This window comes from Orbicella faveolata, unplaced genomic scaffold (genome assembly GCF_042242905.1).
Source record: "Orbicella faveolata isolate gen_17 unplaced genomic scaffold, um_ofav_v1 contig_47, whole genome shotgun sequence".
NCBI lineage: Eukaryota > Metazoa > Cnidaria > Anthozoa > Scleractinia > Merulinidae > Orbicella > Orbicella faveolata.
Window position 1 is genome coordinate 10797995 of NW_028301577.1, and position 12006 is coordinate 10810000.

Consider the following 12006-nt stretch of genomic DNA (forward strand, 5'->3'; position numbering starts at 1 on the left):
AATTGCAATATTTTTGGTCTTGCAGACATTGTGGCCTTACTCGCTAACGAAGCCCAATTTTTTCAGATTTAGGGTGTTCTTCCGGACATGTTCTCTCCAAAACGAAGTCGGTGACCCCCCAGTTTTTTACATTTCTGACATAACTAACTCATCATCTTACAGTGGTAAAAGTCTCAGAAAGAAAAGCAATGTTGGAATTTTTTTGCGCGAATGTCCTTAAAACAGGAGGCCAAACAATGTACAGAAAACCTCGCCGCAAAGTTACAAAACTCAAATCAAAATTCTCGCTTATCCTGGGTTAGCTTAATTGGGCTTTGAACAAACCGGCCCAGGAGCCACGGTTTTAGGCCTGGCTAAATGTATATATTGTTTTCATGGTAGCCACCTTACTTGCTTTTGAAGTGGAATTACCCCGTTTCACTGAAAAGAAGACGCCCCGAATTTCAGAGGATATGATAAACGAGAATTTGGGTCATTTAGTGGTCTGTATGGGGTTAATTTATCGCTGAAATATTATCCATGATCAAAAAGGGAAAAAAAATAGGTTTTCATTCATACTGATAGCTGGCAATCATTCAAAAAGACTATTAGCTCGAAGAGGGGTGGAATCTTCCTGAAAATAGGGGTAAATTGTAGCTCCTGGAATGATCGATCAGACGCATCAGGACCCCACCACTACGGTCGGAAACAGTTTACAGCACTTTGCAGCTGTTATACTTCGACAAATCAATGCTACCGCACTTTCCCTAGGACGTACTGAGCTAGTATATTTTTAACCAGTTTTTCGTTTATTCGCTTTTATTGCATGGGTTACTGTTTTAAAACCTTGTCTATTGTCTTTTGTCTCTTTATGGTGGGGCGGGGTTCGACTTCCCGGCGAGGTTGGCGAGCCGGCCTCGTATGAGGGTGCTCCCCCTCCTTGGCGGTACTTGTTTTGTCCTTTCATCTATGCCTCTATGGTCGGTGGACATTGCACTCCGTCCATCCTACCGTTTTAAATACAAAAAAACTTGGGAAATTTATCGCCGAATCATAATCTGTCCCAGGCATTGACCGCCGGCTTGCCTGCGAAGTTGAGCTGAGTACAACTTCGCAGGCAAGCAGGCGGTTGTCGGCGATATTTTACGTGAACATCATCTGCGGACGCAATGTATGATGTAACAACTCGATTTTACCCACAACTCCATATTTACAGGTTGAATGGTGGAAAATTGCGGCAATTCGATTTGCATTTCGCGCCAATTTGAGTATGTCGGCGATCCATCGCAGATGCGCCGGGGATCCACTAGAACAGATCGCCGAACATTATCAGTTGCAACCGGCGACGGCGTCGCAGGTAGGTCGGCGGGATATGAGTATCAGGCTGTACTATGATACAAAAGCCCAATCTTCGGTGAACAAGGTTTGGTCGTCTTCATGGCATAATAGGCTACTAAAGCAACAGCACAACCTGTTAAAAACACAGTTAACTTTAGCTTTAAGTACTTACAACTGATAAACGAGCCCCATGACCTTCATTTATCATTAAAGATACAACTTTTCCCAAAGTTTAAAAGCATTTTGTGAAGGATGTTATGAGCCATCTTGAATTTTGATAATTTAAGGTGGCTGTGAACTCCCTCCACAGAGTTTTTCCAGAAGGTGTTTTTTTTCATAATACTAATAATTTTAAAAGTATGTCTTGGAAAAAGATGGAAACGCCATCTTAACTTGCATAAGTAGGGTAGGAGTAACTGAGTTGAATTGGAATTGTGCTTTTTTTCTCTCGCTAATTAATTGTTGAACAGCATGGGAACCTTTGTTAACCTTCGGGCTCTGGATGGAGTAGTTGGGCACCTTGATTCATTCTATTTCACATCAGAAAGCCGCGTATTTCATAGAAAAGAATGAGAATACAGTGTGAAAGAATCCAAATAGTATGACAGTTTTCCAATCATTTCTGTGCTAACGTAAAACGAGTAATAGCTGTGAAAGTATTCTGCTCTGTTTCCGAGATGGAATGTTTGGATCGAAACAGTGTTTCGTTAAAAAGGGCCCATGGACTTAAAAGCTTCAAACCCGAGAGACGAGATAGTTGATGTTTTCTTTTTAGGGGGGAGGAGGCTGAATCTATGATGGCTCATCTTTCGCTAAAAGGTTTTACGTATATCTATGTTATACGTTTGTTTGTCTTAACCTGCAACAAACTGAAGAAAACCTTGTAGAGAAACCTGTTTTTTTTTTCTGGTTTCTAGTAATACCACTGAAAAAGAGTATTTGTGTATTTCAGTCATCTATTTGTTAAAGTTTCCACGTCGGGATTTGAAGATAATTCTGAGTTTTGGAGTGAATAATGAATCAGTTATTTTAAATCCTTTTTCTTTCGGAAACTCTACACTAAGCCATTTTACTTTGTAGTTTTAGGCCCATCCATTCAGCTAATTGTTCAAAACACGATAAAGCTGTCTGATTGTGTCTTTCACTGCTTGCTTGACTTCTCTGATCTTCGAACAATATAGGATCGGGTTTAGAGATGCGTTAAAGTAGACTTGAGTTACTGTAGCCATCCAAGCCATGTCATATTCTATTCCAGTTGCGATTAGAACGACCAAAATGCCCCACGGAATATAGCAGGTAACTAATGACAACTGCATACACGCACCAATAAACTGACTCTCGTTTATATCTTACTATGTTCAGTGGATTCTCTCCTTCGTTCGCTTGCCCTTAAGGGACTTGGGCTTGTTTATGTCGTAGTTTGAAGAAAATCCTTGTAACAGAAAATAGTTCTTACCAGAGAAAGCGTCAAGAGAGCAGCAGAGTTTAATATAAAGGTGGTACCGCTTCCCCAAATTCAGATCGATCCAAGAGAAGCGCCAATAAACCAAAAACAAATTATAACTACACGAACTCGCCTTAATCTTACGACATGTCTGTATCTCAGTTCCAACAACAGGGCGAGAAGTCTGTCCACACTAATTGCGGTCCAACTTAAAACATTATAAGATTCGTGAACATAGTAAACAATGTTCTCGTTTATCTCAGTTAAACGAAACAGGAGGAAGGTTGCAAAGAGTGGTTGTACAAGAGGTCTAACGCAAACATCGATGACCGCCAGACATCGAAAGAAGACTTTCGTCGGAGAATAAATAGAAGAGACTTTATAAAGAGCAATCAGGATCAGAACATTTCACAGAGATGCGATGATGGATAGGAAGATGTTCACTGAAGACAAAAATAATTCAATTTTACCGAGTGATTGGCTGAAACCGGTTTGGTTCAGTTTGCTGGTGAAGTTCCCATTTCCAGTACTGTTTGGGTGATCGGAAAATTGAAGTCGCTGTAAAGATCGCTATTAGTTCTTACCAGAAACCTCGGCCAGTTTGAGTTTGCAGTTAGCAGTGATCGTCGGGCTGAGAATTTCACCTGTCGCTAATAACTAAACACATTCATCCAGTTGTCCTGACTTTTAATTAAGTTTTAGGTTTTAAGTGTCCGGTGTTTATTGGTTTGATCTTTGTCTGGTGTTTTAGCTTTATTAAGTCTTGCTTGTGCTGAAAAACGAAAGATCTGTCAGCTGCTTGTTAGAATTATTAGTTAATATTAGCTCACTTGTAGATTGAAAATTAAAAAAGGAATGCAAGATGTTAGATTATGAAAGAACTGAAGTGGATGTGCTTGTAAGCCTCAAAAGCTGAATAGTTTGGTTTAAACAACGTACACATTTTAAGTTCTGGCTCTGATTCAGTAACAAACAGTGTATTTTTAAAATAACTATTCCACAAACCTCTTGGATGGTGCATCTTTCGCAAAATGTTTTTTCCCTAATCTACAACAAACGAAAGAAGCCTGGTTTAATTCAACCACTATGATCATTGCCTACCTAACTTAACCGTTGTTTTAAAGAGTACTTCGATTTAAAGATACCTTTGAGCATTAACATTAATTCAAATCCTCTTTTTTCACTGTTTTACACTGTGACGTTTTTCTTAGCAACTTATACGGCTAATTATCTAAAACAACAGTCAAGCTGTTTGACTGTGGCCTTCACTGCTTGTCTCACTTCTCCGATCTTCCAATACAGGATCGGGTTTAGAGTTGAATTAACGTGGACTAGAGCCGTTGTGATTACCTAAGCCACGTAATTTTCTATTCCGCCAAATACAAATAAAATTGCCAGAAAGGCCCATGGACCATAGCAGGCAACTAATGCCAGCTGCACCCACAAAATGCTAGAAACTGACTTTTTATATCTTGCTATGTTCAGTGGAATCCCTCCTCCGTTCGCTCGTCTTTTGGGAACGTTGTTTTGTTGTTGGACCTGTCGATGTCTTAATTTGAGGTGGATCCTTGTGTAGCAGAAAATGGAAGTTACCAGAGAAAGTGCCAAGAAGACAGGGCCTAACATAAAAGTTATATCTATTCTCCATATCCGGATCGATCCAAGAAAAGCACCGATGAACCAAAAACAAATAATAGCTATACGAACTCGCCCTAATGTCACGACATGTCTGTATCTCAGTCCCAACAACAGGGCGAGAAGTCTGTCCACGCTTATTGCGGTCGACGTCAGAACAGATACTGTACACAAAATCCAATTTGAAACTCGAGACACTTCGTAGATATAGTACAGATCATTCTCGCTCGCCTCTGTTATACGAGACAGGTTGACGGTTGCATAGAGTGGCTGTACAAGAAGTCCAACGCAAAGATCAGTGACCGCCAGACATCGAAAGAAAAGTTTGGTCGGAGGATAAATGGAAGAGACTTTATAAAGAGCAATCAGGATCAGAACATTGCCAACAGATGCGGTGATAGATAGGAAAATGTTCACTGAAGCTAAAAGCAATTCAAGTTTACCGAGCGATGCGCCGAGTGCTTGGTTCAGTTTGCTTGTGAAGTTTCCATCTCCATGAATGTTCACCATTGTTCTTGGATGATCAGATAGTTTAAGTTGCTGTAAAAAACGTCGTTAGTTCTGATCAGAAACCTCAGTGAGCTTGCAATTAACGTGGGACTGAAAATTTCACAATGCAGTGATAAGACATTCTTGCAGTTGTCCTTCATAACTGTTTTGCGCGACTGTTAATTAATTTTTCGATTTCGAGAGTCTGGTGTTTATTGGTTTGTTCTTTTAAATTCGCCCGTTGGTATAGTTTTTTCCCGGGGGCGCGCGCGCGCGCACGGGGGGGGGGGGGCTCCCTTATATGGGCTATATAAATATGTGTGGCCCCAAAGAGTATGGTTTTTCAGTCGATTTGGTCATAAACAGGGTATCGATTTTGGCCATTTTGGTCATAAATTAAGAGTATGGCTTTTGCACTCTAGTCTTGAAATGAGCATGTTTATTAGAAGAGGTTAGGTTTTCATCATTATCAATAAGACCATCAACAAAAGCCCCTCATAAATTACGTTTAGGGCAAATGTGCCAGCCGCAACGGTAAGAAATAGGGTATCGAATTTTTTCTCAGGTCATAAATAGGGTAGGGAAAATCACAGATTTTGGTCATAAATAGGGTAAGAGTTTTGGGAAGCGGGCCGCACACCCCCACCAAATTGTTCTAGGAGTACCGCCTGGGAGTTTTTTTTAGCATTATGAAGTCATCTTTGTGCTGAAAAATGAAACATCTGTCAGTTGATTATTGGAATTATTAGTCAACATTGTCTCGCTTGTAGATTGAAAATTTAAAAAAGGGAATGCAAAACGTTAGATTATGAAAGGACTGAAGTGGATGTGCTTGTGAGGAACGAAAGCCGAATGGGTAACAGAAAGGTTAAAGTATAAACAACGTACAGATTTTAAGTTCTGGGTCTGATTCAGGGACAAACGGCGTATTTTTAAAACAACTATTCCACTAACCTAGGGTGGACGACTATTTAAACTACAAAGAGCAGCTGGAAATGGTTGGTAATCTTTCCAAATAATATAAGCTTATTTTTCAAACATCCCTTTTTACAAACACTTAGAGCTTTTAAGCTTCTAAAATTATTAAAAAAAAAGCCTTTGCTGCTTTTTGTAATACATAAGAAGGAAAACAAAAATGGTTTTGTAGCTGGCGAGTACTGTCTATATTCCATCGGCGGTAAATATTTATCCTATAAATTTCCATAACGCCTCACAAATATGTTGTGTAGAAATTGCCACCAGCCTGTATAGAAAAAAATGACAGCTGTTTCCGATCAATCGCGGAGGGAGTAAACACTTGAGAACGTGAAAGTTCAATTTTTACCATATTTACTCCGTACAGCGCGAAATTCGTGAATAGATAATGTACTAAGGTCTAAAACTCACTCCATGATTATGTAGAGCACCTTTCAGCATCTTTCCCTGGTCAGCGAAATAGGCCCTTTGCACGATCCAGTCACATGGTACAAAATCACACATGTCGAGACGCAAGTTGCACGGTGGGACTTCCAAAACAAAGGCAGGTCAAGGTGGACTGGTACGAGTTGCTTTGTTTGGAAGTCCCACCGTGCAACTTGCGTCCCAGCATGTGTGATTTTGTTCCATGTTACCGGATCGTGCAAAGGCCTATTCCGCTGACCAGGGTATTTCGCTAGAGGATCGATCATTGTGAACAAAACGGCCGCCGAAGCGATGAGCCGATCTTTCGTATTTGGAGTCAAACAAGTGCTTCCATGCAAATTAGAGACTATTTGGTATGCAACCAAGTTAGGTGTAAAATTGGATCCATCGATAGCTTGGACAACTTGGCCCGTGCTTGTAAAAGTCATCTGACAAAGCGCATGGTTTGCAGTTTTAAGACCTTAGCGATTTGCTTGAGGCCTGCTCTCGTGTGAGTAGTTTACATCCTCTGATTCACGGATTTTTTAGTGTTCTGAAGGAATGCAAATGTTTTTAAGAGCAGCTTCGCCTAAACATCAACTAGACTTGGAAATAGCGAAAAAATCGAATTTCTTCAAACTCGCCCAGAATGAAGCCCTACGGGCACTAGTTACAAAAACATTGTTTTAAGTTCGATAAATCAAAAAAACATTTTTTCCGCAATTATTTCGTTTCGATGCTCCAAATCAGCCAAAATCCATCGAAAATGAGCGGCATATTCAGAGGCTCGTAAACTCAAAAGCAAAAATCTTCATTACAAACTGATTGCACGCCGTATTTGTACTTCCTTTCTTGTCTATTTAGAGCTAAATAGATCGTGATTTGATTAGAACTTGAATATTTGACGAATTTTCTAAATTAACGACCCAAGACAGCTTTACAAGAGGTCTACATTTAACATATTTTCAAATGCTAAAAAGGCGTTCTGGTACACGGCTTTTCTCAAAACGACTAGTTTGGTCTGAAAGAGCATTGTTTCTTCTTCAAATTACTGAAATAAAATTTTTGGGTAAATAAAATCGCGAGCGGTGAGATAGCGAACTAAATGCAGCACTTCGTTCTGAAAACGTGACCTTTGACCCAAGCGTAACGAAAGCGATTACTGCAAGAAAACCCGGAAGAAAAGCAAACGCTTCGTTATTCTGAAACAATTTCTAGTGATATCTCTCCGAAACCATGATTGCAAGAAACTATTTCCAGATATGAAATCTTACAGGGTCAAAGAAGGAGCTAAAGGGCGCATTTTGACACAATAGCTTTGTTTGCTGAGAATTGAAGTCAATGAACGTTAACGAATTCCAGTGAAATTTACAAACTTGAAGTATGTTAGCCGATACTTACCTGAATATTTATATTTATAGAAGAGTCGTCTTCTAGGATTAACCTTCAAAAGAAGCTGGACCCAGATTTGGAAACCTCTAAAAGAAGAAATGTTTAATATTCCGTGACCTACCCGATGCTATAGATTCCATGCACATGCTAACCGCATGTTTGTCGTAAAACCAACTGAACTCCACTGACAGTTTCCATGGGCAACCCCAAAATAAACAATCCCCAAAAATGTAAAGTGAAATTGGCTGTCTTCATGAACAGTTAGAAGCTAGAGTCAAGTTCTATTACCTTTAAAAAGTGCTTGATTTTATTTGTTTGCGTCGACTTTGTTCACTACTCTCACGTTCGAATGCCGCGAATCGGTCACGCCAAAACAGTGGAGACCGTGCAGACTGCAGACACTTGTTTGGGCTTTTCATTGTGACTCCTTCTTTTGGGTCTAGTTACAAAATAGTGTTAAATATATCTGAAAGTTTGTCATTTATCCACAGGCTGCACAAGCGCAGTATTTGACTTTTGATTCAATAGACAAACGCGCACAAGACTTTGTATGGGAAACTTACTCAGTCTGCACGGTCTGTAGTGTTTTGGCGTGACCGATGCTACGCAGTATTAGAACGTGACAGTAACGACTGAGTGAACAAAGTAGAATCAAGCATTTTTAAAAGGTAATGGAACTTGACTCCAGCTTCTAACTGTTCATGAAGACAGCCAATTTCACTTTACATTTTTGGGGATTGTTTATTTTGGGATTGCCCATGGAAACTGTCAGTGGAGTTAAGTGAGTTTTACGACAAACATGCGGTCGGCATGTGCATGGAATTTAAGCTAATTTATAGCAGCGCGCAGATCACGGAACATTAAACATTTCTTCTTTTAGAGGTTTCCAAATCTGGATGCAGCTTCTTTTGAAGGTTAATCCAAGAAGACGACTCTTCTATAAATATAAATATTCAGGTAAGTATCGGCTAACATACGTCAAGTTTGCAAATTTCACTGGAATTGACTGCAATTCAATTCTCAGCAAACAAAGTTATTGTGTCAAAATGCGCCCTTTAGCTCCTTCTTTGACCCTGCAAGATTTCATATCTGGAAATAGTTTCTTGCAATCATGGTTTCGGAGAGATATCACTAGAAATTGTTTCAAAATAAAGGAACGTTTGCTTTTCTTCCGGGTTTTCTTGCAGTAATTGGTTTCGTTACGCTTGGGTCAAAGGTCACGTTTTCAGGACGAAGTGCTGCATTTAGTTCGCTATCTCACCGCTCGCGATTTTATTTGCCCAAAAATTTTATTTCAGTAATTTGAAGAAGAAACAATGCTCTTTCAGACCAAACTAGTCGTTTTGAGAAAAGCCGTGTACCAGAACGCCTTTTTAGCATTTGAAAATAGGCTAAATGTAGACCCCTTGTAAAGCTGTCTTGGGTCGTTAATTTAGAAAATTCGTCAAATATTCAAGTTCTAATCAAATCACGATCTATTTAGCTCTAAATAGACAGGAAAGGAAGTACAAATACGACGTGCAATCAGTTTGTAATGAAGATTTTTGCTTTTGAGTTTACGAGCCTCTGAATATGCCGCTCATTTTCGATGGATTTTGGCCGATTTGGGGCATCGAAACGAAAAAATTGCAGTAAAAAAAAAAAGTTTTGATTTATCGAACTTAAAACGATATTTTTGTAACTAGTGCCCGTAGGGCTTCATTCTGGGCGAGTTTGAAGAAATTCGATTTTTTTCGCTATTTCCAAGTCTAGTTGATATTTAGGCGAAGCTGCTCTTAATAACTCAAGTCCTAAGCCTTTTTTGATCACGCTAATACAAATATTATAAACAAGGGCAAGCTTAAACAAAGCATATTATATACACTGATAGAATCAGTTGAAGGTTTTTCCAAACAACTTTAAAAGGAGGTGTAGTCGAATTCAGTCGGACATTACAAAAATTCTGAACTTAAAACCAATCTTCATGCTAATTCAACGTCTGCACTTGTAATGTAAAGTAATGCAAAGTCTGCAAACGAGCCAAGTAGCCCATCAGGCCGGAGCTTATCCCGGTTTCTGAAGCATGAAGCGACTAGGAATATTTCTACTCCCCCCTGGATGGGATGCTACTGCATGGCAGGATTACTCCCAACATTAAATTTTCTGGTACCTATTTGTACACCTGGGTGGCCAGAGGCACTGTGAGACTAGAGTGTCTTTCCTAAGAACACAAAACAAAATGTCCCCGACCAGGGCTCGAACTCGGACCGCTCGATCCGAAGTCGAGCACACTAGCCATGAGGCCAGCTCATACTTGTAGCTTTATTAGAATGTTCTCATTATCGTGGCTTAGCACACAAGTAAATTAAAGTTGAAACACTGTTGATGTTTTCCTTTCAAAGGACCGCCTCATGGGTGGTGCATCTTTCGCAAAATGTTTTAAGTTTTTGTTCTTAATCTGCCACAAACTAAAGAAACCTGGTTTAATTCAACCACTATGATCCTTGTCCTGATTTAACCGTTGTTTTGAAGGGTACTTCGATTTAAAGATGCCTTTGAGCATTTGCATTAATTCAAATCTTCTTTTTTTCACTGTTTTTACACTGTGTTGTTTTTCTTTGCAACTTATGCGGCTAATTATCTAAAACAACAGTCAAGCTGTTTGATTGTGGCCCTCACTGCTCGCCTCACTGCTCCGATCTTCCAACAATACAGGATCGGGTTTAGAGTTGAATTAAAGTGGAGTAGTACCGTTGTGATTATCCAAGCCACGTCATTATCTATTCCGCCAAATACAAATAAAATTGCCAGAAAGGCCCATGGACCATAGCAGGCAACTAATGCCAGCTGCACCCACAAAATGCTAGAAACTGACTTTCTATATCTTAGTATGTTTAGTGGAATCCCTCCTCCATTCGCTCGTCTTTTGGGAACGTTGTTTTGTTGTTGGACTTGTCGATGTCTTAATTTGAGGTGGATCCTTGTGTAGCAGAAAATGGAAGTTACCAGAGAAAGTGCCAAGAAGACAGAACCTAACATAAAAGATATATCTCTTCTCCATATCCGGATCGATCCAGCAAAAACACCAGTGAACCAAAAACAAATAATAGCTACACGAACTCGCCTTAAAGTTACGACATGTTTGTATCTTAGTCCCAGCAATAGGGCGAGAAGTCTGTCTACGCTTATTGCGGTCGACGTCAAGACAGATACTGCACACAAAATCCAATTTGAAACTCGAGACACTTCGTAGATATAGTACAGATCATTCTTGCTCACCTCTGTTACACGAGACAGGTTGACGGTTACATGGAGTGGATGTACAAGAAGTCCAACGCAAAGATCAGTGACGGCCAGACATCGAAAGAAAAGTTTGGTCGGAGGATGAATAGAAGAGACTTTATGAAGAGCAATAAGGATCAAAGCATTGCCAAGAGATGCGGTGATGGATAGAAAAATGTTTACTGAAGCTAAAGGCAATTCAAGTTTACTGAGCGATGCGCCGAGTGTTTGGCTCAGTTTGCTTGTGAAGTTTCCATCTCCATTAATGTTCACCATTGTCCTTGGATGATCAGATAATCGAAGTTGCTGTAAAGATCACCGTTGATTCTGACCAGAAACCTCGGTTAGCTTGCAATCAACGTCGCACTGAAAATTTCACACGTCGCTGATAAGACACTTAGGCAGTTGTCCTTCATAACTGTTTTGCGCGACTGTTAATTAATTTTTCGATTACGAGGGTCTGGTGTTTATTGGTTTGTTCTTTTAAATTCGCCTGTTGGTATAGTTTTTTCCCAGGGGGGGGGGGGGTGGGTACTCCCTTATATGGGCTATATAGGTATTGCGGCCCCAAAGGGTATGGTTTTTCAGCCGATTTGGTCACAAATAGGATATCGATTTTGGCCATTTTGGTTGTAAATTGAGAATATGGATTCTGCACTCTAGTCTTGAATTGGGTATGTTTATAAAATGACGGTATTTATGTAGCGCATTTCCATATGCAATAATGTTTCCATATGCTTCGTAATAAAAGAAGCTACTTTTTCATTATTATCGTTAAGACCATCAACAAAAGCTCTTCATAAATTATGTTTAGGGCAAATCTGCCAGCCGTAACGGTCAGAAATAGGGTATCGAATTTCTGCTCATGTGATAAATAGGGTAGGGAAAATTGCAGATTTTGGTCATAAATAGGGTAAGGGTTTTTGGGAAGCGGGCCGCACACCCCCACCCAATTTTTCTGGGAGTACCCCCCGGGAGATTTTTTTAGCTTTATGAAGTCATCTTTGTGCTGAAATATGAAAGATCTGTCAGTTGATTATTTGAATTATTAGTCAATATTGTCTCACTTGAAGAATGAAAATTGAAAA

The 12006-nt window shown here is 39.8% G+C and overlaps 1 protein-coding gene and 1 pseudogene across 1 annotated transcript; both read right to left on the reverse strand.

Annotated features, from left to right (window-relative positions):
- Positions 1-1151: 1151 nt before the first annotated feature.
- On the reverse strand, positions 1152-5019 carry LOC149097124 (adenosine receptor A1-like; annotated as a pseudogene).
- Positions 5020-7732: 2713 nt separating this feature from the next.
- LOC149097125 (adenosine receptor A1-like) lies at positions 7733-11316 on the reverse strand. The gene has a single exon (XM_089280167.1). The coding sequence runs from the start codon at positions 11192-11194 to the stop codon at positions 10274-10276; it is 921 nt and encodes a 306-aa protein (XP_089136293.1). The 5' UTR covers positions 11195-11316; the 3' UTR covers positions 7733-10273.
- Between the last annotated feature and the right edge of the window lie 690 nt (positions 11317-12006).